Source organism: Aspergillus campestris (genome assembly GCF_002847485.1).
Source record: "Aspergillus campestris IBT 28561 chromosome Unknown P168scaffold_9, whole genome shotgun sequence".
NCBI classification, from domain to species: Eukaryota; Fungi; Ascomycota; class Eurotiomycetes; order Eurotiales; family Aspergillaceae; genus Aspergillus; species Aspergillus campestris.
The window spans coordinates 1,105,753-1,129,734 of NW_020194344.1; the positions used below are offsets into that span (position 1 = coordinate 1,105,753).

Here is a 23,982-nt window from a genome sequence, read left to right on the forward strand (position 1 = left end):
TTGGCGGGTAAAGAACCTTGGCGAACGTCGAGTCTCCCAATCAGTATCCAACGTTGTACTCGAGAATGGAGGTGAAGATCCACTTTCAATCTCCGGCCTAACCGGCTCAGTCCCTTGAATCCTTGACATCATGATGCCAAGGGCTCTATCTATACGAGCCCTTGGTGGTAGTAAGTCCACCGAGAACGAAGTATCTTTACTGTATATTTTACCCAATCGAATGATAGACTCAAGTATCCGAAACAACACACCATCAATTCCTCTTTTTTTACTTTATAGACATGAATTTTTGACACATCCTTGGTACCCTACCGTTCCGACGGAAAACCATCCATTACGCCTCCAATCAGCCTCCCGGGAACCCGTGGGTGTAGCCCCGCGTAATACACGTACGACCATCTTACAATGATCAGCATGTGGGACCACGGACCATGTTCCCACTGCTCGGACCCGAGCAAGAAACCAGCGTCGGAGAGAGTTGCTGTGCTAGGGCATGCCGTCTTCCGGACGGCGAGGTCTCGTTCAGGAATTTTGTGGCTCGCAGGGATCCAGAACTGTTCCCGGCTCCAAGCTGGGGAAAAGCGAAAAGGGAGGATAATGATATGCATTCCTTCATACAGCAGATTCGTCCATGGTATGCTGGGCGCTCGCTGCTTTCATCCCTGCGCGGATCATATGTAATGTTGAACTACCAACCCAACCACGACTTCTTGGCTCACCTTGGCAGGGAGGCCAATCTTTCTGCATGGGAATAACTTGAATAACCCATGGGGAAACTAAGCCGACTATCCCGAAGCAAAACCAAGGCAGGGCGAAGACTTTCCTGCCATGTGCCGATTCTTTACTCCACCACATGGGCCACTTCAGAATTTGCATTTTGCCAATAGCTCGCAAGCCGAATTGTCCGACGGCCTGCCTGCTACCGATTGAGCAGGAGTCTTGACAAACCATGCCATGGAGGCCGTTCACAAGAGTACTCTCTTCCTTGTATGCAAAGCAAATAGATCTACAGATCTACCACGTACTATGTATGCACGCTTCGATCTGAGTTGGCACTATCCAACCATGACTTGTACTGTAACTCGTGCTTCTGCCCATGCTACCTGTGTGAAAGATCACTTCCTCATCCGATGTTGCGCACTTGATCCTATTTCTTGATTCTGGTTCATACTCTCTGGTCGATAGTCGAGTGGCTATAGGACGTCCGAATTTTCTGTATACCCTCAGCAAAAACCGGCTTCCAGTCGTGCGTGCCTGGACTCTCTCTGCCTCCATCATATAATCCACATTCTCCATAGAAAGTATAGACTTGAGTCCTTATAGCTTCTGAAATGTGATCTCAAACGCGCAACGAATCCTTTTGCAAGGAAAAAATAATCATCCATGCATCCCAGCATACTTCCTCAGTATCCCACTTTTCCTTCAAATTGTTTGTGGTGACCATGTCAATATGTCGGCCTTTTGATAGGATATTTCCTGAGGGCTAAGCTTCTCAATAATTTTCTTATCTCATTGGAAGCACCAATATTGACCTTGCAGACCGAGGATATGCAGCTTTCCGGAGGGCTCGGAAAGAGAACCATATACCCAGGTGGGGATCACCGTTATACTTGAATTCATTGGCCATTGCCGCTCCTCTCTGTCCGCCTTCTTCCTTTCTTTTGTTCTTCTTTTTTTTCCCCTTCCCCTCACATCCCCTACTCCTCTCTTGAAGTTTAATTATCCCGATCAACAAAGTTATACTCTTCTCATCACCGTAGAACTCTTGGGAAATAGTGCACAAGATTCCCCGCAACAAACAGAACAAACACGGCCGACCTCGGCTCTAATGGCTGACATAATTACCGCTTTCCTGCCCGGAAACAAACACAACAATGACATCACCGATTGCAGCCCGACCGACTATCTACACAGTAGTGTCGTCTATACCTCCATAGCTACGCCATAGCGTCGAAATCCCCTTCCCAGCACACAATCATCCCTAGCTACTATCACTCAAACGACCACCCAAAGCCGATCGCCCTTAAACCTTTTCAGCAGCTGTGGAGATCATGGCGTTTGCGCGCAGACTCGCTATTCTCCCAGGAGGCCTAGGTAGGGACAGATTCCCGCGTGCGGGGTAATTGGTCAGGGCTGGGAAGGGGGTAGAAAACATGAACAAAATATCAACAAGACGAGATGTAAATCGACTGACGCTCGGAATTTCCGTATCTGCAACAGGAGGACTCGGAACCAGCATAGGCAAGAAACTGCGCGAGCAAGGCGCCCGAATCGCCATCCTCTACGCACCCTTCGAGACAGCCCGGCGCGACGAGCTGCTACAAGCCGGCTACGCAGGCGTCTCCGCCCCCGAACGGGGCGATATTCGCGCCTATGAATGCGACATCACCTCGCCGGAGTCGGTTGAGTCTGCGTTTGACGCCTTGTACCGGGACGCGGTGGCGCCTTCCTCGTCGTCGACGGGGGAGTGCGCCTTCCCCAGCATCCTGATCAACACGGCCGGCTATGTATCGCTGAGCGATATGGAGGCTACGCCGCCTGAGGAGACGCTCAAGCACCTGACGACGAATATTATGGGTCCGATGCTGTGCTCGCAGGCGTTCGCGAGGATGTACTTCGCAGCGTCGCAGGCGGCTGCTGAGTCGTCGGCGCCGAGTCCCCCGCCTCCTGGACGCATCGTGAGTATCTCATCGCAGGCGGCGCATGCGGCGCTGCATCGGCATGGTGCGTACTGTGCGTCTAAGGCGGGGTTGCTGGGGTTGACGCGCAGTATGGCGTCTGAGTGGGGTGGGCGCGGTATCACGGCCAATACGGTGTCGCCCACTGTGGCGTGGACGGATCTCGGGAAGAAGGCTTGGGGAGAGGAGACCGTTCGAGAGGCCTTTTTGAAGACTATACCGACTGGGAAGTTTGCTCTGCCGGAGGAGGTCGCTGATGCGGTCAGCTTTCTTTGCCAGGTGAGAGGATGAGGTGTGGAGAGGGTTTGGTCGGCGCTAACTGATTTGATAGGACTCTAGCGGTATGATCAATGGTGCGGATATTAGGGTTGATGGTGGATTTACTATTAGATAGTGTGGTATAGACATTGTGTAGATACTGTGCCACTGTTTAGGGTGGCGTGAGCATTTGGTTCTGGTCATTCCTTGGAACATACTTAGCTCGTTGGATGGGAGGTTCTAGTATACTTATCCTACACATTTAGCCCTCGCAACGCGCCAATATCATGATTTTCAGATTCCATCAACTGTAGCCGGGATTTCACCCATCCATTAAGACGTTTTCCATCTAAGGCGGGCCTTTCACGGCCTCGGGCGGACATACGCCATTCGCGTTATATACTGTATTTGGTTTAAGTTATCAGATGTGCAATTTAAAATCAATACCATAAGCCACGATTGGAACCCAACAAACGTCTCAAAAAACTAATGCATATTTTACTAACATGTCTCTCCCACCAATTAAGTGTTAAGTATTTAGTGTCGTCAAATCCCGCTACTAGTGGGGGGCATTTCAGCCGCGGACCTCACGAGGCTAAACAGGACACTGTGCACTTCTTCAAGGTTCATTGATTACATTTCGTAATTCCGATCAGCGACTCTATACACTGTGTATGATCTAGTTATCGACTAGACATCCCACATCGCTACTTTTCAAGTAGCCCTGGCAACTATAAAATGCCCCAAGTGTCCAATATAGCCCTAGATAGAATCCCCCTCGACATCGTCCGCCTGGTCGTAAACAGTCTCGACACCAGCACCGACAAAGCAACCCTCCAAAATCTCCGCCTAACATGTCAACTGCTCAACGACCTCGCGACCCCCCAGCTCTTCCACACCCTCACGATTGGAGAGTTAGGCAGGTTACATACCCACCCCAGGTACCTCCACCACGTCAGGTGGCTACTCGTGGATCGCTGGACCTGGAACCTGAGCGTAATCATGGGGCGCCCTTTAACACGTCCAAACTGCCCCTTCCGGTTTCTGGACTTGCTAACCCAGATGCCTCGGCTGGAACGACTGTTGCTCAGAGGAACCTACAACTGCAGCGGGGATGACATCGGTGTCTCTGATGACGAGGACTTCAACCAGGAGCAGAAGGCGCTTGAGATGGCGGACTTGTTTAAGCAGATGAGTTTTTTGACGCCGACGCGACAGAGAGTCAAGACGAACTTGCAGTTCTGTGAGTCTCCCGTGCGGCAATATCCACTGACGCGCTAACGGCACCGGGTAATAGTATATCTTGACCTTGACATAATGCGGAAATACGAAGACTGGCACCTAGCTACATTTGCAGCCGTCTTTCTTATCCCATCTCTCAGGGTTTTGATCGCCAGAGGCCAGGGCCTCTCTATCTCCAGCGACGGGCCGCCGCTACCGATGGAGCACATCGGGGTGTCGGGGCTGCGCGAGCTGAAGCTTGCCAATGCGAGGATTGAGATGCCGTTTCTGGAAAGTTTGCTTATGCTGCCTGCGGCTTTAGAAGAGTTGTCCTTGCGGGGCCAGACAATTGTTTTACCTGATGGTGACGAAGACATCGATGCGGTGAGGAAATTTCAGCGGGCAGCGGAGCGACAGAGCGTTTCGTTGAGAGTACTTGAGTTGAATGAGGGTCTGCATACTGTTGATGAGATTGTTCTTGGGGGCGTGCTTGATCTGTCGAGGTTTGTGGCGTTGAGGAGGTACGAGGGGTATTATGAGGATGTTTCGAAGAGGTTTTAGCTTGTCACTGGTGTGTATCGCAGTGTTAGAATCAAAATACACATTTATCTTTGTTTCCTTTCTTTTCCTTTATGGATCATGTGTGCTTGCTGATCAATGGGTATTTCATTCATGCCTCCATGGGTGAGTGGGTTATGAGGAGACTCTCAGACTGTTGCATAGGTAATACTTCTAGTTATTCACTGGTATTATTTGGATTGTGGCGTACAGATCTCTGTGGTGCAGGTTTACTAGACTAGACTACAGCTGACTCTAGTTGAGACAGTCGGTGACGGCTTAAGGCAATGTCAGCCTTGCAGATAGACGCAGCCAATTCTATACTATATGATTTCCGGCTATATCAATGTCTCGGAACAGGGCGGACCTCAGACAGTAAGAGCCCGTGATTTGAGATATTCGTGAAAATCTGCCATTTCTCCGAAGTGGTGCGAGCAAATGAACAAGAACAAATGACTCGGTCAGAATTCGGAAATATTGCTACATTGGATCCAATTCCAATCTCCTTGCAGCGAGTGAAGTCTAGAACAAATGGCATGATGCATGTGTAAGCAAATACGCAACCTTCGGGTTTTGGTGAAATAGCCCTATACTCCCGGGATTTGCACGTCGAGCGTCCGAACACCGGGAACTTGCCATGGCTGGGATGTTCAACATGTTTGCTTATCTGTCTATCAGTCAACTATCAATTAGCATGCAAAGCCCGGTTTCATGCTTCGGGTTCCTCCACATCTAGATTTCATCAACGTGATACATTCACCACTCCAGTGATACTCGTAGATCCTACCGGTTTAACGGACAGCGAGCAGAAACCGACCCCCACCAGTCTGAATGGCGTGACATATGACAGTCTCGATGATGAAAAATGATATGGCGTTGATATCCAGTGGTCAGACATATAAAGAAGGAGATTCATTGCTGTGTCCATCATACCAAAACATCGCAAACAAGCAATTCTACCTCATCTACACTTGAGACCATCTCAGCCTTCATTATCACCACAACTATGCCTTCCTTGACCAAGTACAAGGCCGCAGCCGTCAACGCTGAGCCCGGCTGGTTCGACCTCGAGGAGTCCGTCAAGAGAACTATCCACTGGATTAACGAAGCCGGCGAAGCAGGCTGCAAGCTGATTGCTTTTCCCGAACTATGTAAGTTTCGACAACCGTTGAGGGAGAAGCAATTCTCAACCGTAGAACATGTTCTAATGAATTTGGAAAAACTAGGGATCCCTGGCTACCCTTACTGGGCCTGGAAGACCAACTACCAGGAAAGCCTACCTCTTCTCAAGAAGTACCGGGAGAACAGTCTCCCCTCCGACTCTGATGAGATGCGTCGCATCCGCGAGGCAGCCCGCGCCAACAAGATCTACGTCTCGCTGGGCTACTCCGAGCTTGACCTCGCGAGCCTCTATACTACTCAGGTACTCATCTCCCCGACGGGTGATGTCATCAACCACCGCCGCAAGATCCGCGCCACCCACGTCGAGAGACTGATCTTCGGCGACGGCACTGGCGACACGACCGAGGCGGTCACCCAGACTGATATCGGCCGCGTCGGCCACCTCAACTGCTGGGAGAACATGAACCCGTTCATGAAGGCATTCGGTGCCTCGCGTGGCGAACAGGTCCACGTTGCCGCCTGGCCGCTGTACCCTGGAAAGGAGACCCTTCGGTACCCGGACCCGTACACCAATGTCGCAGAAGCGAATGCTGATGTAATAAACCTTATGCTTGCTGATCGACTGTCAATATGTTTGTTTTTTTCCGACGCTGATAAGTGGATGTATAGCTCGTGACGCCTGCGTATGCCATTGAGACTGGCACGTTCACCCTGGCGCCGTGGCAGACCATCACGGCCGAGGGCATCAAGTTGAACACACCCCCTGGAAAGGAACTCGAGGACCCGCACATCTATAACGGAAATGGTCGCATTTTCGGCCCTGATGGCCAGAACCTTGTCCCTCACCCAGACAAGGACTTCCAGGGTCTGCTCTACGTGGACGTAGGTTTTCTTCTTCAATTTTTATGCCACAACGGCTGTTCACTGACATTACCTGTTTAGATTGACTTGAACGAGTGCCATCTCACCAAGTCTCTCGCTGACTTTGTAAGTCCCTTCAACGGTCCCTTTTCCGCTGGTCAGAGTGGAACTAATGCAGGAAAAGGGCGGTCACTATATGCGCCCGGATTTGATCCGACTGCTAGTGGATACCAACCGGAAGGACCTGGTGGTTCAGGAGGATCGTGTGAACGGGGGTGTCGAGTATACTCGGACTGTAGACCGAGTTGGTCTCTCGACGCCTTTGGAGCCTGTTACTCCCTCGGCTGCACAGAATTAAGACCGAGTCAGTCGCTGTTCTTTAAATTGTTAATATCTTCTCCCTACACTTGTTGGAATACATCTGACAGTATTGCAAATATAACTTCAACTTGTATATATAGAGAGAGAGAGAGAGAGAGAGAGAGAGAGAGATTTGCATTATCCTTGAATATATCACCGTTCCTGGGATCCTTCCAAGACACTAACAGCTAAGGGGCCGAAGTAAGGCCTGTCAGCTCGCATCAGTATTATAGTCATGAGTTCATAATTATCTTGAGTCCTTGATATAGGAGTGAGAGAGTAGTAATACTAGCAGGCTACCTAAGCCTCCCCACACAGGCACTAAAACAGTGATTCTTAGTCTATTTTAGCTTTATAAGTCTAGAATTAATTATAAAGAGAGAGATGCAGCCTGCTGGACATGACTATAGTTTTAGTATTTTATATATAAATATAAAGAGTATTATTAGTTTGACATAATTAAGATAATATAATATAATATAATTATAGTTTTAAGATCTCTTAATAAATATATATCAGGATATAATAACTAGAGTGTCTATAACTTAGATCTTTAAGAATATCTATTAAGTCTGACTCTAGATATATAATATCTATAATTACTTAGTATTCTTAGCCACTTTAAGCAAGTCTATAGCTTATATATATACTAAGTTAAGTACACGGGATAAGAGATTCCTTTGGAGTTCTAAGCCTATTTGGCAAGGGGTGATCCTTTATAGGACCCCTAGGTAGGTGGCTAGGTAGCTAGATAGCGAGAGGTAGCTAGGGATAGCTAGGGATAGCTAGGGATAGCTAGGGATAGCTAGGGATAGCTAGGGATAGCTAGGGATAGCTAGGGATAGCTAGGGATTTTCAGGGGTATTCCCAGTCCCCTGGGAATATTGCAAGTCCCCCCCCCCCCCCCCCCCCCCTGGTAGTATAGGTATAAATGGCTTCTCCAGGGGTGCCAGTCACGCTCGTTTCAACTGATTCAAAGGAGGAGAGGTGTAGAGACGAGCGGCTGCGTGGTTCTCAACTTGAATATATACTTCGGTGCATAATTTGATACAATTCTCGGCTATTTAAAAATTTATTTTTATTCTTGTGTTGTCTCTCCTTGCTTACTTCTCCTACCACTTACTTTTATTTCTACATTTATCTTTGTTTTATTTTTCTTCTCTGTCATTTATCTGCAAGTCGTGCCGACACTAACCACGTCCTGACCCATAATCAAATGTTAAGCCAGAATCACAAACACAGTGGGGCAGCCTGCATGACTCGCCATGCTTTCTACCAACCCACCCATGTCCATTAGAAATTCCATATCCCTTCGGAGATCTGGCAAGGATCGTGCCACTTCAATGGAGCAATTCCCTCGGTGGGTCTAGGCAACATGCGAATCAGAACTATAGGGTCTTTAAAGTCGGGATCTGACACAAAACCCGCCTTGCAGATACAACGTTCTGGCGGGGTTTGCTCCCGCCGGGATCTGCTGAACCAGGGTTCCATCGGGCTTTGGACCCGGTTCGTGAATGGCGTGCGACCCTTTTTTTCCGGCGCCGGTGTCTGGTCGTTTTTATAGATTTTTGTTTTATGTTATTTATGTTCGGTCATCTTTTATACCAGGTATATCTAGCAAATGTTTTCCCGACGCCCAAAATGAGTTCCTTCGAAGAAAAGGAGAACAGTAGTGCAGCTTCCGCAGGCCGCAAATTTGCTATGCCGCCGGTTAAAGTGGCGTGTCTGTCTTGGTAATATAACCACCCAAATAATTACTTTTTGCCAGTTTACAGTCATGAGTTGACAGAGACTAACTTGGGCTGTCAGTCGATCACGGCGCATTCGCTGCGATGGGCAAGAAAAATGTTCCAACTGCGTTGCCAAAGACAGGCCGTGTCTCTACGTCCCTAGTAACCGGGGCGGGCCGCGCAATTGCCAGAATCGCAAACGGAGGAAGACCGGGGACACGCCTCCTTCTCCGATGTCGCTGTCGGATATCGTAGTATCCAGTGAGGACGACGGTATCCAGCAGTTGTCTGGGTTGGACGCTGCGTTGACCGGATGGGGATCCGACGAAGATGGTATTATTCCCCCGCATGCCCTATACTTCGTATGAACTGACCAGGGATGCGTAGATTTGTATAGCCAGTTAGTGAGTATGAGCGAGCCCGGAGCTGGACTCCGGAGTGTGGACAGCTCTATAGAGGAAGTGGGACAGATCTTCGACTGTATATTTTCTGCAGATGAGACGCATGCCCCTGCCGAGCCAGAACAATCGGTCTCGGACATGGTACAAGTATACGGGAGCAACGAGGACATGTAAGTGCCATATCATGAGCAACCAACGAAACCACCTTCATTTCCCTCCATTAATGCTTCCCAGAATTGACGCCTACTACGTCTTCATCCACATCTACTACCCGATCCTGCCGCCTCCAGAACGCCTCCCCGTCACCAACCGCCCCCTTAACGTCAAGTCTCCATTCCAACCCACCAGCCCGTTGAGTCTCGCCATGGCAGCTCTCCTGGTGCTCATTCCCCGTCCCGACGTAAAGCAGGCCTCAGAAGCGGAATACACCAAGCTCCGTAGAGATCTCGCGCAGAGCTTTGCGCAGTCCGCTTTGGACGCCGTTGAGCAGGATTTGGAACTCCTCGACTCGTCGTCTGATCCGTCCAAGGCTCTCTCTGAAGGAGCGCCGCAGTTGACTCGACCGCCTCTACATTCGAAACTGCCTGTCTCGCTAGAAGCCGTGCTGGCACTGGTGCTCCTCAGCACGTATGAGTATGCGCAACGCGGGAATATTCGGAAGTTGTGTAATCGCGCTGGTCAGGCTCTTACGGCTGCCATGAGCGTGTCATTGCATGAGATGGTCGAGGAAGATGAGTTTTCCGAGGCGAGGAAGAGGGCTTGGTGGATGACGGTATCTTCTTTCTTTCTCTTTGTTCCTTTTCTTGCTTTTGCCATATGCCGCGGGTATTTTCCACAGTAGTACTAACGGGTTTTAGTATATTACAGTTTGCCAAGGATCCATAGTCAGTGGAGTGGTATGCACATCAACCAACCCCTCATCACTTCATGATGCTCACAGTGTATAGCCTGCTGCGATCAATGTGTACGATCCTCGATTCGTGACGCCATATCCCAAGGTTAGTAAGGTTCTCCATCAAACTAGATTGTGTTAACCGGGAAAAGGGATGGAAACTACTTATCGAGGCGCAACAAACAATCTTAGAAGCAACAACCTTCGTCCACGATCTTAACGAAACGGCCAAATCGCGATTTCAAGCCTCGTGGATCCCCAGTCGCATGACGCAACTCGATGCCCAAATCACCCAGCTCCTGCTCATGTGCAGAGAATGCACCTCATTAACACCCAACACACTCGTTCCGATCACCGACTCCCCCGATCAGCTCGCACTACAATCAATACGTCACATTGCCGAAATCAAACTCCACAGGTCCGTCTCTCCTCCATCCCCGAGTTGAAACTATCCTGCGCACACGACACTAACGCACAGAAAATAGCTCGAGAATCAAAATCCACCGCTTCTGCGCCTTCAGCGACATCCCCATCTTCCGCAGACGCCACTGTGACCTCGACTCAACAGCCAGTCCTAGCCCACAATGTTGCGGTCTCGCAACACCAACCACCTCCACAGAGCACGCATCCGCTTCCTCCCCAGGCAGCGCATCCCTAGCCTCCTCCTCCACAGCAGCAGCAGCAACACCGCCACCACCACCCCTCGGATTCCCCTTCTCCTCTCACGAGTCCTCCAAAATGTGCCTCCAAGCCGCCCTCAACATCGTCCGCCTCCTCGACAACCTCCCCTACCCGAACCCAGATAGCACCGTCCCGCTCACCTCCCCGCCTTACATGTCTGCTAGCTCCCGTGTTGAGATCCCCCGCACGATGCCGACCTTCGCGTGCTGCATCATGCAGGCTAGCTACGCTATGCTGATGGTGTATATGAAGGCTCGGCCCATGCACTCGAACGGAGCAGACGCGCTTGACTCATCCAAGGGCCGTGCTTGGATTGGGCTTGTGAATGAGCTGCAGCAGAATCTGCGCGTCGTTTCGAAGACTTTGGCTAATTATGCTATTGCGTCGGAGGCGCTCCGCGGGATGAAAGGTATGAGCCCCCATCTCCCTTTTCTGATTCTTGTCTTTTGCAGTCTGGGGATTAGTTGCTGATGGGAATTCTAGATGAGGTATCGCATTGGGTGTTTCTGGACGGTTGATGATGCCCCTGTTATGGATTGGTCGCGCTATTTGCGCGGGATCTATTTGGCATTCTTGTATAGTATTATCATTGTGTGTTTAGCGATCTGTTTCGGGTCTGTTTCTGTGATGTCTGGGAAAAGATGAATGAATATTATGAGACACGGCCAATTTTACCACGCACTCGAAGTTACATAATTGCAGGAACATCAAGAAGGGATGATTTGCTGTGGGCATATTTACGAGTCATGTACGGTAATTTTATGTTTGCTCCCATCCTCTACAGAAGTTACAGGCACCATTGGCAGCCATTTGATAGTCAGTCTATCACAATAACTACTAGCCATCTATAGCTCACACACCCACAATCCCCACTTAAGCCACGTGCAGGAAACAGCGACAACCTCAAGCAAACCAAAACAACACAGTGCATGATCAATGTGATAGACATGCCGATCCAAGCTAGCCAAACTCAATGGCACGATCTCGGGATCCCGGGATCTGAACCAACCCCTGCCGCGCGCAACATCCGCTGGCTGGCTAGCCAGATGCACTACATGAACTAATTCCCGCTTGTTTGCAAACCCCTCTTACGCCAATAACACGTCAGCCATCTGTTGTGGAGCAGAAGCCGTTTGCTCGACAGCGCGGGCTTTGGACTTGAATGTCCAGTATTGCATTGATTGAGCGGGTGGGGTTTATCTGCGACGATCGGGACCGGCCGAGAGGCGTGGCTGACGGCCTGAGGCATCGATGGTTTGATGCCTGAGGATTGATTGATTGCTGCGCTTATCGTTCGTTATCGGAACCCCCGCCTTTTTCCCCTCCATACTAGCTGGGATTATCGGGATGTTGTTATGATGGCGCTAATGGATTTGCAATGGTGATTCCTTTCTGGCGTCCGGTAGAGATTGTCAAATTACTGCGCGTGTTAAGCTTGTTCAATCTGTTTTCCGCTCCATGATGTCCATCACAAACAGCTTTCCTACCCCGGCTGCTCCCAAGGAAGTCGACGTCATTGTGGTGGGAGCGGGGCTCAGCGGGCTGCGCGCAGCCTTGGATGTTCAAGCAGCTGGGCTGTCCTGTATTGTCGTTGAAGCCGTTGATCGCGTTGGTGGAAAGACGCTATCCGTACCCTCGAAGCTCAGCGGTCCCGGTGTCAACGATATTGGTGCAGCGTGGATCAATGATACGTCGCAAAGTGAGATGTACGGCTTGCTTCGGAAGTACGGTCTCCATGGTGAGATCCAGAGGGCTGAGGGAATGAGTCTGTCGCTGACTGCGGAGGGGGTCATTACGCACCCCTATGGTACCTTGCCAGTAGGGATGCCACGGACAGTTAATTGCTTGTTGGCGCGCTGACAAATTTGGGTTGATTACAGTTAGACGAACACGATCAAGTGCTGGTGGCGTCAGTCCTCCAAACTATCCAAGGCCTGGTAGACCAGATTGACTTGAAAAATCCGGCTGCTGGTTCGATCGGGAAAGAGCTGGACAGTATGACCGCAAGCGAATACTGCAGCAAAACGTTCCAGTCTGATCTAGTGGTTGGCATCGTGGACACGGTCACTCAATCTTTGCTCGGAGTTGAAGCGGCTTCGATCAGCATGCTGAGCCTTGTGCACTACATCAAGGCAGCCACCGGGGTCGATGCGGCCTTGTCTGACGGCAAGGATGGAGGGCAGTATCTCCGGGTTCGAGAGGGTAACTCAACTTTTTGAACTTCGTCTTTGTCCTGCTGATTGGGCTAACAAATTAAGGAACGCAGAGTTTCTCGCGAAAGATGGCGGAGGCACTTGAACCAGGTACTCTGTTCCTCTCAACGCCAGTGACATCTATCGAGCAATCCTCACAGACGTGTATCTGCACGGTCCGCACATCGTCTCCCACGAACAGTACCTTCCACGCCAAGAAGGTCATCCTCTCGATACCAACTCCACTGTACCACAAGATCTCCTTCGATCCTCCCCTGCCAGAAGACAAGACGCGCCTCGCAAGCGACAACATACTCGGGTACTACAGTAAAATGATATACGTATTCGACCAGCCCTGGTGGCGCACAGCCGGCCTTTCCGGCGTCATGGAGACCGATCTAGGACCAATTCTCTTCTCACGCGACACTAGCATCCCCGACGACGACCAATGGTCCATCACCTGTTTTATCGTCGGCAAGCGTGGCCGCGAATGGTCGCTGCTGTCCTCATCCGAGCGACGCAGAACGGCGTGGGATCAGTTTCGCACTACTTTTGAGAGTGCTTCAGGGCTGTCAGGAAAACTCGATGTTCCTGAACCTATTAACGTTCTGGAGATCGAGTGGACCAAGCAGGAGTTCTTTGGCGGCGCTCCCTGTCCTGTTTCGCCGCCGGGCTTGCTCTCCTCGGTGGATGCCTCGGCTGCTCAGTGTCCGTTCAAGGATGTCCATTTCGTGGGAACGGAGACCGCGTTTGTGTGGAGGGGGTATATGGAGGGGGCGGTGCGTTCGGGGATTAGGGGTGCAAAGGAGGTTATTGATCTTTTGAAGGGGTAGTGACTGGCAACCTCACTTCTTCAGTTACTATCCTATAAATTGCAGGAGACTTCTATGGGCGGTTCTCATAATGTTCGCATCGACAATGATGCCAATGGACGCTAGCAAGTGGGGTTACAATGTAAGCAATGAATAAATCTATTCAGTGAAAGTTAATACGCAGAGCAGAACAATAAGCCCTGGGGTGTGCTGTGCAACCATTCCCTACCCCGCGGCGTCACTAGACTCGCATGTAGCAGGGGGAAATATAAGTTTACTACGAGACACAATAACTTCATATTCAAGAGTTGGCCGGTTGGATTAGTTGGTCATATCGTTTCGTTAACACCGAAAAGGTCGCCAGTTCGAACCTGGCACTGGTCACTTATTTTTTTGTTTTTGGCCATTCCGGCTGACGACACCTCTTCTATTCTTTCTGCTCCTTCTGCCTTCTTTGCCCTTTCCTTTATTCTTTTTCCTTGCTGCGCACTACGTCCTCGTATCCGGATATCCGTTGGCTGGGGTTATGCCGCGCTGATTGGTAACATGCATTTTAGCATATGAGATATGGCCAATGATGACTCTGCGTCATCTTTGAAGAATTGGTGCCTAGCATGCTGAGGGGCTCCTGCAGTACCTAAAGGGCCATAGCAGTAGTAACTTATGGATGCTCAATTGCATGCCCGTCAGGGCTGGCGACCTGTTGCTCCAGACCTATGTCGCCGTACTGATGTGATGCTTCACCATGGATTTTCTGCTTGTTCAAGGAAATGAAGAGTGATCTCATTATATACTTATTGTCATGACAACATGTTAATTTATAGTTCCGCCAAAATGCCTGGTACAGCCCTTTCCAATGATATACGAGGTCATTTCTGCACACCCAATTAGGAAGGGCTGCGGGGTTCTACCCCGGACTAGGCCGTCCCAACACCCCGGAACAATCAACCCACCAGTGAGTCATGCATCGTATACAAACATGCCACTACTTCTATATAAACATTGACGCGCTCAAAACAAATCGAGTTCGCATAGCCCACCGCACCCAACTCTCATTACAGCACTCTCCAAACCCAGCAATTTCGCACCTCCGCGTTCAACTCGCCACTATGTCGCCTCCAGTATCCCCATCGCCCATCCAAGCCCCGCAGCATGTCCAGGATCTCCTCACCCAGCTGCACAAGCAGTCCGCGGACCAAGAGTTTGCAATTTCCCAAACCAAGAAGGTCATCTCGTCAACAGTCATCGGCGACCTCGAGGACAAGTCACCCAGCGGTAATGCGAAAGCAGAATTCGACAACATGATGCGCGACAAGTTCATCGCCCTCGACGAAGACAAGTGCCAATTCGTCTATCAGTTGATTACCGCTATGGGGGCAACAAATATCGTCGAGGCTGGGACCAGTTTCGGCGTCTCCACTATCTACCTGGCGCTTGCGGTTGCCCAGAATAAGGCGCGCACGCGCAAGACTGGGGTGGTCATTGCGACGGAGAATGAGAGCGAGAAAGCGAAGGTTGCTAGGGGGTATTGGGCGCAGTGTGGAGAGGACGTGGAGGGACAGATTGATCTGCGAGAGGGGAATATTCTCGAGACGCTGAAGGTGAATATGCCGCAGGTGGATCTGCTTCTTTTGGATAGTGAGTGATGATTCCAGTCTTGTCTTCCGGGCTTCTGTCCGTAGATATAATTGGTTTGTGTAGGACTAACTTGGATTGAATCAGTCTGGGCTGCTATTTCCCTCCCTACCCTCAAGACGGTTCTCCCCCATTTTCGACCCGGCGCCGTCGTTCTTACTGATAATACCGTCTCCGCGGCGGCGGGATACGCTGACCTGTTGGCGTATATGAGAGATCCGGATAATGGCTTCCGCAATATGACCCTCCCTTTTTCCAATGGTTTTGAGATGAGCGTGTATTTGCCTGATTTGGCTTCGGAGAAGCATTTTCAAGATTCTTGACTTTCGAACATAGGGTTGGTACACCCTTCTATTGTCTGAAGTCTGTCAACAGCTTGACGAGTGAATACAGACCAAACAGACTGATCATTATATTCTACGCTCGTCTGACTGTGTTGTTTCTTATGACTTGGACCAATCTTTGGAATATATAGCAGACGAAAAAAGGTATTTTTCGATTACCTTTAGGCCATTGGCTGTGATATATGTTACCCCTATGGTAAGTAGGTCTATTGTTTGTTTGTTGGCTTATCTTTTGTTTTATTCTATTATATATATTTTTTCACTTAGTGAATCATACTCTAGATCATACTCTAGCTTAGGGGGGGCTCTATGAGATATCCCCTACCAGGAAGGAGTACAATAGAGGGCCATTCGTCAGCAAACCGGCAAGTTAACATGTAAGGAACAAAGGGCTCCAGCATGATAACAATTAGTATATTGAGCCTGTGACTACACATATTAGCACGGCTCTATATCTCGAGCCCTATTCCTTGCCATGATCAGACATAGAAGGAATCGATTGACAACGAGTAAATTATCGAACATCTTCCACGCATAGATAGAAAATTATTTGATCTTTTTGTAGTACACATAAACACCCCCCATGGTGGATCGTCTATCCATTCATGCTATACATTTCACGGTGAAGTTTATCACAGGATGATAATTGTTGCAAGGCATTTTCCCTCAAAACATTCACCTGTAGCGTGATAATAAATGCTCCATTATCTACGACTTGAAGCAAACACAGCGCATGCCATCTTGGGTATCTGATATGGAAATTCGGCCTCATATCCTCCATAGACTCTCCCATCCAACTAACAGCTCTTTTTATATAATGGCCTTATTATCTAACAACGCCGCGCAATGCTTCGGAGGAGGATGCTCGTCGAGGTCGTCGCCTCCCCGATTGATCTCACCAAGCCCAACCTAGCTATCAACGCCACCTCGTTTCCCTTTGCCTGATTATCGCTGAACTCTCTCCTTTCTTTTTCTTCTGTGTAACCTCATTACGATGGGTGGATCCAGTGACCTCTCCGAACTGTTACTTCTCATAAGTGAGGCTTAAGAGGAACAGCATCTTGTCCAACGAGGTTGTTGACTTCAATTATAATGATGCCGCCTAACACGGTCTTTCGTATATAGGTAGGTTTCGTATCTAGGTAGGTATAAGACAGGTTCAAGTAGCATGCGTGAGCTCCATAGCAGCAATAGATCAGAGCAATGGCATCAGGAAACGCCAGTGCGGATCAAAACTTCATCTGGGGATGGGTCTCCGGATCCGACACCAGAGGCACTCTTGACATCGTCTGGAGCTGCGTCTGTACCATCTTTCTGTGCAGTTGGTCATGTCTCTGTCTCAACATCCCCACCTCCATCACCGGGCGCTTTGGATACCTCAAATACAAACTACACTGGCAACTGTTCACCATCCTCTTCCCCGAAGTCATGGTTGCCATCGCCGCGGAGCAGTGGGAGTCGGCAAAACAGTCAGTGGAAACATTTTCGCAGCTCGGTCACGGGGCTCGTTGGTCCAGGCGCCACGCATTTCTCGCCGATATGGGTGGAATCAGGATCAAGGCGCCGGACCTCGACGAGCCGCTCGCGGTGACCAGTTATCAGCTAGCTTGGCTGGTCGAGCGTCAGCATTTCCCAATGCCGGACATCACCTTGGCCATGGTCGATGATAAAGACCGGAACGATGGGTTTGCTCGCGCAGCTACCCTGGTGCAAATAATCTGGTTCTCGGTGCAGTGCGTTGGCCGGTGGATTCAAGGCATTGGGCTCACGACTTTCGAGCTGACGACCGTGGCGTTCATCTTGTGCACGCTCCACACGTTTTTCTTTTGGTTCGACAAGCCGCAGGACGTTCGAGGTACCAATTGATATCCAAACAACGAGCCTCATATCTGAGATTCTCGCAAGACAGCAGTCAGATGCCCAGATCTCCAGCCCTAGAGCTTGGCTGGGTGCGGTACAGCCCCCTCCAGATCCGAAGAGCCTGACTACGCCATTCTGGTTTGGAGTGGGCGCAGTGTTCAACACCAATACCAGATCAAGCCCGGATTCCACATGGCGTTTCGAAAATAGCCAAACAACGCCCCCAAAGGTATCACCACGCCCCAAATGCTGTACGGGATCTTGTTCGAATTGGCTTACTTCGGGATGCACCTGGTGGGATGGATCCTTGTCTTTCCCACCACCGTCGAGCGGGTCCTGTGGACCACTGCCAGTCTCACCCTTCTCGGATTGCTTCTTCTGTACCTCTTCGCATGGGCCATTGGCCAGCGAGTGGCACCCGCCGCAGCCCAGTTCCTCTTCCAGAAAGAGGCGACCACAATCATTGAGATTGCGACCCTGTTTCCGCGGTGGGCCCAGGTCGCTATCCACGCGCCTGTCGTCGTCATCTACGTTCTCGCCCGAGGGTATATCCTCGTCGAATCCTTTGTTAGCCTTCGGGCCTTCCCGAAACATTTGTACCAATCAGTCCAATGGTCGGACTATATGCCTCACATCTAGCCAAGAGGCTCGTAAAGGGGAGTTTCCTCCACCGCCACCGAACCGATCGATCACAGTTCGCCTGCAAAGGAATCACACAGGTGGGGACAGCGTGAGATTCTTGCCAAGAGCCATGTCCGATCAAAAGTGTCATGTCCACAGAACTATTGATTCGTTGCAGAGGAATCCACCAATGTTGGGAAAGTCACGGGAATGCGCGTCTGTCGTGGTCTAACCGGATCGGACTAGTCACGTGGCTGCAGTGGATTGCCTAAGTAGGCTGGTGTCGATCTCTCCCAATCCACCAATCAGAAAAAGTCTCTCGAGTTCTCCAGTCGGCTGGGGTGGATTTTCTTAACAGGTTCTCTCCATGCTGGTTATTCTTCCCCAGATCACTCTCTTACTTTGTCCTGGAGAACGGTCGGGATGTTAGCCCAACACCGACAGGCTGTTGGCCAAATCGCTGCCAAAGTCCGACAATTCTATGACCGCAAGGAGCCTTTTCGGATTTCTCATGGCTCCACCAACAGCACTCGACCGCGTCGCCCGGGGCACGCGCTCGACATCAGCAAGCTGGCCAATGTCCTAGAGGTCAATGCAAAGGCGCGGACCGCACTGGTCGAGCCTAATGTCCCTATGGACCGCCTAGTCGCGTCCACGCTGAAGTACGGGCTGGTGCCCCCTGTGGTCATGGAGTTCCCCGGCATCACTGTCGGCGGCGGGTACGCTGGCACGGCGGGGGAAAGCAGCTCGTTCCGCCACGGGTTCTTCAATGATACGATCAACTCTGTGGAGATGATTCTGGCGAATGGCGAAATCACCCGGGCGTCCCCGACGGAGAACTCCGATCTCTTCTACGGCGCCGCCGGTGCCGTGGGCAGCTTGGGGATCACTACCATGGTGGAGCTGCAGTTGATCGAGGCCAAGAAATACGTCAAGGCGACCTACCATCGGAAGGGCAGTGTGGCTGAGGCGATCAAGGATATCCAGACGGAGACGACCAATGATGCGTACGATTATGTGGACGGGATGCTTTTCTCAAAAGAGCACGGTGTGGTGGTCACGGGGGAGATGACCAACGAGAAGCCCGACAACACCACTCTGCAGACCTTCAGCGATCCCTGGGATCCGTGGTTCTATCTCCACGTCAAGGACAGAACCAATGCCAGCCCTTCCCCCGTCACTGAATTCATCCCGCTGGCCGAGTACCTCTTCCGCTATGACCGAGGCGGCTTCTGGGTTGGCGCGTCCGCCTTTGACTACTTCAAATTCCCGTTTAACCGGTATACCCGGTGGTGGCTCGACGACTTCTTGCACACGCGCATGCTGTACAAGGCGCTCCACGCCAGCGGAGAATCCAGCCGCTACATCGTGCAGGACCTGGCGTTCCCCTACTCGACGGCCGAGCAGTTTATCAACAAGGCCACCGACTCCTTTGGCATCTGGCCTCTGTGGCTGTGCCCGCTGCGCCAGACGCCCCCGCCCACGATGCACCCCCACACGGGCGAAGTCGAGGCCGACGGCAGCCCGAAGCCTATGCTCAACGTCGGGCTCTGGGGCTGGGGTCCGACGGATCCCGCCACCTTCATCTCTGCCAACCGTGAGCTCGAGCATCAGATCCGGAGCCACGGGGGCATGAAATGGCTCTACGCTCACACCTACTACCCGGAGAACGAGTTTTGGAGCATGTTCGATCGCCCGTGGTACGACGCGCTGCGGGAGAAATACTCGGCCACCAGCCTGCCCAGTGTCTATGATAAGGTCAAGATCGATACGCAGCGGACCCGTCAGGAGAGCAACTCATCGTGGGGTAACTGGATGCGGTCCCAGTGGCCTTTTGGTGGCATGTATGGGATCCGAAAGGCGATTCAAAGTAAAGAGTACATGCATCATAGAGAAACGCCTTGGAAGAGGATAAACGAGCGCGATCCCAACTCGTCTTAGGTCCGGTCTTGTTGTAAATAGATCCGTCGAATGTATATAGACTAATGCATCATAGTCAATAGGCATAGAGCCTGACTATATTTTTTTTGGGGGCAGCCGAGTTTGGCTTTATGAGCTCTACCTGGGGGTTTTACCTACGAGGGCTCATAGAGGACCACGTCGGCCTAGCAACGTAAGTAAGGTGTTTGCGTCCGTCTATTGATTTCCTATTCAGTAATTTCCACGACGATTGATCGGCGACTTGCTTATAAGCCTTCCCTACTCCGTACCCCGTAGGTTCCACCCTTCCCCCTGTTCATCATGTCATCATGATAGTGGACAGGCTCCTCAAGCTTACGAATCTAAGTAATACTTAAATACCCCACTCAACGCAGTTGTCGGTCAAGAGAGCCTCGCGGCTCTTGAAACACAAACACCCCCTATCCTATACTAACCCTTGTTTGCGATATGGTCAGCCTCAGACTTCTCGCTCTGGCGAGCGCTGTTGGGGCTGTTGGGGCTGTCGGTTCAGTCACCCCCTCAATCCAATGGACCAGCTGCCCTGAGAGCCCCTCAGACCAATTTCAATGCGCCAACCACACAGTCCCACTGGACTGGGCCAACCCCCATGGGCGGAAAATCAATCTAGGGATGGCAATGATGCCAGCGGCCAACAAATCGCAGCGCATCGGTTATCTCCTGTTCAACCCAGGCGGACCCGGCAATGCAGCAACCACCGACCTGATGACAAGCTCGGAAATCTGGGAAGACAGCAAACTCCACCAGTATTTCGACATCGTCGCCCTGGACCCGCGCGGCACAGGCCAGAGCACCCCCATCCAATGCGATCCCCATGCCTGGAACGTCCGTGTCCCCGAATTCCCGCGCACGCCCGCCCAATACCACGAAATGACCCAAGCGTACAGCGCCATGGGCCAGAGCTGCGCTGAAAAAAGCGGCGAACTCCTCAACTTCGTCGACACAGCGAGCGTAGCCAAAGACTTCGAAGCCGTCCGCGTCGCCCTCGGAGACGAAAAGCTTACCTATCTCGGCTTCTCGTACGGCACCCAGCTCGGCTCCCAGTACCTCGAACTCTTCCCCGACAACGTCCGCGCCGCCGTCCTTGACGGCGTCCTCGACCACTCCCAGCCCGAGATCTTCGCCTGGGAGTCAGAAGCCCTCGGCTACGAAGTGACCCTGGGCCGGTTCTTCCACTGGTGCGCCACCGACCGGTCCTGCGCACTGCACAACACCACCCAGCTCCCCACCAAGTTCGACGCCTTCATCGACCGCGCCAACCGCACCCCCATCTTCGCCCCCGACTGCTCCGATGTCTCCTTCGACAACTACCCCTGCCGCTCCAACGTCACCGGCCACGAGCTCCTCCGCACCCTCCAAGCAGCCCTCATCTTCCCATACGACGACACCCCAGAGTACGGCTCCGGCTGGGCGGCCGCGTCGGCCGCCCTACGCGACGCCATGTTCCACAACGACTCAAGCTCCTTCTCCTACCCCGTCTACAGCGAACAATCCAACTCTGACTTCAGCTACGTCTCCATCATCTGCCAGGACTGGCAGCGCGCGCACTGGTCCGCGGACGACTTCTTCTTCAAGGTTCTCGCTGGCGAGGTCATGACTCCGCACACCCGCGGCCAGGGCGAATTCTGGTACCTCCAGGCGAAGTGTCTCCATTGGCCTGCGCCTGTCACGAACCCTCCGCGTGATTTGACGTCTACTTTTGCGGGTAGGACGCTTGATACGCCTGTTCTCTTGACGAATGCGCTTTATGATCCTGAGACGCCGTTCCAGTGGGCTCTTTCTGTGAAGCGACAGTTGGGGGATCGTAATGCTGTGTTGGTTGCGAGGAATGGGAGTGGCCATTTGAGTTACTTCCATAAGGGGGATACGAGGGATGCTATTGATGATTATTTGATTGGTTTGAAGGTGCCGAGGAGTGGGACTGTTTTGCAGTCTTAGTATGGCATGGAATGGCATGGAGAGGTGGGATTGCATTGATGAAAATGATGTACCGTGCAGATATAATGACATGTTAGACCTATTATAATCATGTGGCTTTCATACACATAGTGTTCCATGGTGGGTTAAGTTACTAATATTACTATCCCCAGACATGTTATTTGTCCATATCAAGGGATGTGTACAAAGGAGCAGGAATACGTATGGTGGCCCCTTGTGTCTCGAAACCAGGAATCAATTTACCCAGCTAAACTGATCCGCCAAGCGAGACAGAGTGTACACCGCTTGAAGTCTTTGGTATTTATGTGTTCCCCTCCACGCACAGTCAGACAGCTCATTGCAAATTGGACATGAGCTGGACTTCTGTCACTAATATATAGAGCCTCTATTCAAAGAAGAGGGCGTTTAAAAAGCTGGCATGGCTGAAGTGGACTCCCGTACTGCGTTTACTGGGGCTGGGCTTAGAAGAATCATTGGATTGATTTCACCTGAGGTCTAGGCCTTCATCCTCTTTGCCAGTACCCAACAGTCGAGTTGCACTGTTCGCTTTGCAATGTCCCACTTGTTCGCTTGTGAAAGGACCAAAAATCACGTACGAATTCACTTCACCATTGGCCAGACTACGCGCTGTTCTAGACGTTAGGTTGAGATGCTACGTATTTCATGACACAGATGCTGGCGGCAAATATTCCAAGTATTGGAGATGTTGGTTGGTTTTAGATAAGAGGGAATACTCTGGGATCCCCCTACGATGGGATATGATCTCCTAGGGATGATGCGGAAAACAGTTAAGAATGGTTTAGATCTTGAGATATAGTATATATATATACAATTTCAATGCTTCTGCTATCTTGTAATTGACCACCAGTCCACTCTTCTGCAGCACATGAGTCTGGGCTCATAAGTTTCAGAAGTATATCAAACGACAGGCCCGCTATATCCATGTACCCTTATCAGCGACAGTGCGTTATATAGTCGACGATCGTCTGTCTAGCATAGAGACGAGCAAGCGGTGGAAAGACAACGAGAAACAAGGAGCCCTTTGTATACCATATGGTCCCGTATCTACCAGAGTCTGTTATTAGACGAGGCATTTTGAACAGCACAGCGCTCTCAATAATCTGGAGCTCGCTAATAAAAGAACTTTCTTGTAAGGCTGGTTCTTACCTGAATGCGGACCCGCCTATCTCACCCTCTTGAACGTCACCCTTCCGCTCAGGATGTGGCATCGGTAGCCAGCCTTGAGAATCCTTCTCGTCAATCCATCTTTCCGGGTCAGCTGTCCGCCTGGAACAGCGTTGCCGTCGCTGTCGACGATATCGCAGTGGTAGCCACGGAATGTCATCGCCATGTCCTCCTGCATCTCAAAACTTCCTCTAGGCACCTTGTGGTACTCGCCATTGAGGTCTGAGTCCCCGGCAATAACGACAACCATTTTCAATCTTGTGACTTAATGTATAAACTTTGACGGTGTATATAGAACTCAAAAGCTTCGGCGTAGTGGTAAGCGTAGGGGGGCAAGATAGGTATAAAGAAGGCTCAACCAGGCAACAAGCGCAATGAAAAGTAATCGGACTCTGCTTTGCTTTGCTGTTTGAGACCGGTGTAAAGGACATATTTATATATACATTCTACCCCTCTTCTGAAGGATTCAAGTCTTGGTGTCTCGAGCACAGCAAAGCGCCAAATGAAAGAATAATCGGTACTTTCAGAATTGAAGTATAATTAGTCGCCATCCTACCGTTCTGGTAATGACGATCATCTATGAGTGGCCATTACCGGTCAGGCACGAAAGTTGTTAGGGCATGATTGGGCTTCGCGAGCCCTATCTCCGACTTGTGGAGGGTCCGAGGGTCTGT

The 23,982-nt window shown here is 51.0% G+C and overlaps 9 protein-coding genes and 1 non-coding gene across 10 annotated transcripts; 9 read left to right on the plus strand and 1 right to left on the minus strand.

The window, feature by feature from the left end:
* The first annotated feature begins 1,722 nt into the window (after nt 1-1,722).
* P168DRAFT_291867 (putative short-chain dehydrogenase/reductase) lies at nt 1,723-3,219 on the plus strand. The gene is made up of 3 exons (XM_024837486.1): nt 1,723-2,094; nt 2,221-2,957; nt 3,010-3,219. Exons 1-3 carry the CDS (start codon nt 2,052-2,054, stop codon nt 3,070-3,072), a joined length of 843 nt encoding a protein of 280 aa, XP_024691328.1. The 5' UTR covers nt 1,723-2,051; the 3' UTR covers nt 3,073-3,219.
* A 455-nt stretch (nt 3,220-3,674) lies between these two features.
* Nucleotides 3,675-4,718, plus strand: P168DRAFT_320280 (uncharacterized protein; the record flags this gene model as incomplete). Its single annotated transcript, XM_024840352.1, has 2 exons — nt 3,675-4,179; nt 4,234-4,718. 2 exons carry the CDS (start codon nt 3,675-3,677, stop codon nt 4,716-4,718), a joined length of 990 nt encoding a protein of 329 aa, XP_024691329.1.
* A 1,003-nt stretch (nt 4,719-5,721) lies between these two features.
* On the plus strand, nt 5,722-7,087 carry P168DRAFT_272201 (carbon-nitrogen hydrolase family protein; the record flags this gene model as incomplete). Its single annotated transcript, XM_024835304.1, has 5 exons — nt 5,722-5,866; nt 5,942-6,432; nt 6,507-6,719; nt 6,780-6,824; nt 6,883-7,087. The coding sequence occupies 5 exons, from the start codon at nt 5,722-5,724 to the stop codon at nt 7,054-7,056; spliced, it is 1,068 nt and encodes a 355-aa protein (XP_024691330.1). The 3' UTR covers nt 7,057-7,087.
* Nucleotides 7,088-8,747: 1,660 nt separating this feature from the next.
* P168DRAFT_256370 (putative C6 finger domain protein) lies at nt 8,748-11,397 on the plus strand. Its single transcript, XM_024834512.1, has 9 exons — nt 8,748-8,791; nt 8,868-9,121; nt 9,176-9,359; nt 9,424-9,961; nt 10,047-10,085; nt 10,137-10,187; nt 10,234-10,499; nt 10,567-11,171; nt 11,246-11,397. The coding sequence occupies exons 1-9, from the start codon at nt 8,760-8,762 to the stop codon at nt 11,278-11,280; spliced, it is 2,004 nt and encodes a 667-aa protein (XP_024691331.1). The 5' UTR covers nt 8,748-8,759; the 3' UTR covers nt 11,281-11,397.
* An 826-nt stretch (nt 11,398-12,223) lies between these two features.
* P168DRAFT_298442 (flavin monoamine oxidase family protein) lies at nt 12,224-13,787 on the plus strand (the record flags this gene model as incomplete). Its single annotated transcript, XM_024838269.1, has 3 exons — nt 12,224-12,580; nt 12,643-12,964; nt 13,021-13,787. 3 exons carry the CDS (start codon nt 12,224-12,226, stop codon nt 13,785-13,787), a joined length of 1,446 nt encoding a protein of 481 aa, XP_024691332.1.
* A 289-nt stretch (nt 13,788-14,076) lies between these two features.
* P168DRAFT_t126 lies at nt 14,077-14,150 on the plus strand. The gene has a single exon. It is a non-coding gene; the product is annotated as a tRNA-Val (tRNA).
* Nucleotides 14,151-14,810: 660 nt separating this feature from the next.
* P168DRAFT_305987 (O-methyltransferase) lies at nt 14,811-15,927 on the plus strand. The gene is made up of 3 exons (XM_024838980.1): nt 14,811-15,404; nt 15,489-15,738; nt 15,795-15,927. Exons 1-2 carry the CDS (start codon nt 14,876-14,878, stop codon nt 15,722-15,724), a joined length of 765 nt encoding a protein of 254 aa, XP_024691333.1. The 5' UTR covers nt 14,811-14,875; the 3' UTR covers nt 15,725-15,738; nt 15,795-15,927.
* A 1,924-nt stretch (nt 15,928-17,851) lies between these two features.
* Nucleotides 17,852-20,167, plus strand: P168DRAFT_283493 (FAD-binding oxidoreductase; the record flags this gene model as incomplete). The annotated part of the gene is made up of 2 exons (XM_024836057.1): nt 17,852-18,172; nt 18,671-20,167. 2 exons carry the CDS (start codon nt 17,852-17,854, stop codon nt 20,165-20,167), a joined length of 1,818 nt encoding a protein of 605 aa, XP_024691334.1.
* A 447-nt stretch (nt 20,168-20,614) lies between these two features.
* P168DRAFT_283494 (alpha/beta-hydrolase) lies at nt 20,615-22,123 on the plus strand (the record flags this gene model as incomplete). The annotated part of the gene is made up of 1 exon (XM_024836058.1): nt 20,615-22,123. One exon carries the CDS (start codon nt 20,615-20,617, stop codon nt 22,121-22,123), a length of 1,509 nt encoding a protein of 502 aa, XP_024691335.1.
* Nucleotides 22,124-23,254: 1,131 nt separating this feature from the next.
* On the minus strand, nt 23,255-23,558 carry P168DRAFT_320288 (uncharacterized protein; the record flags this gene model as incomplete). The annotated part of the gene is made up of 2 exons (XM_024840353.1): nt 23,255-23,266; nt 23,316-23,558. The coding sequence occupies 2 exons, from the start codon at nt 23,556-23,558 to the stop codon at nt 23,255-23,257; spliced, it is 255 nt and encodes an 84-aa protein (XP_024691336.1).
* Nucleotides 23,559-23,982: the final 424 nt, after the last annotated feature.

What these genes read in the sequence shown, in the direction of transcription:
- P168DRAFT_291867 (XM_024837486.1), top strand. Translation starts at nt 2,052, where the DNA reads ATGGCGTTTGCGCGCAGACTCGCTATTCTCCCAGGAGGCCTAG. An exon ending in TATTCTCCCAGGAGGCCTAG is followed by an intron (nt 2,095 to 2,220) that starts GTAGGGACAGAT and finishes TATCTGCAACAG; the next exon opens with GAGGACTCGGAACCAGCATA. An exon ending in CGGTCAGCTTTCTTTGCCAG is followed by an intron (nt 2,958 to 3,009) that starts GTGAGAGGATGA and finishes CTGATTTGATAG; the next exon opens with GACTCTAGCGGTATGATCAA.
- P168DRAFT_256370 (XM_024834512.1), top strand. Translation starts at nt 8,760, where the DNA reads ATGCCGCCGGTTAAAGTGGCGTGTCTGTCTTG. An exon ending in GATCCATAGTCAGTGGAGTG is followed by an intron (nt 10,086 to 10,136) that starts GTATGCACATCA and finishes CACAGTGTATAG; the next exon opens with CCTGCTGCGATCAATGTGTA. An exon ending in GGCGCTCCGCGGGATGAAAG is followed by an intron (nt 11,172 to 11,245) that starts GTATGAGCCCCC and finishes TGGGAATTCTAG; the next exon opens with ATGAGGTATCGCATTGGGTG.
- P168DRAFT_305987 (XM_024838980.1), top strand. Translation starts at nt 14,876, where the DNA reads ATGTCGCCTCCAGTATCCCCATCGCCCATCCAAGCCCCGCAGCATGTC. An exon ending in GGATCTGCTTCTTTTGGATA is followed by an intron (nt 15,405 to 15,488) that starts GTGAGTGATGAT and finishes GGATTGAATCAG; the next exon opens with TCTGGGCTGCTATTTCCCTC.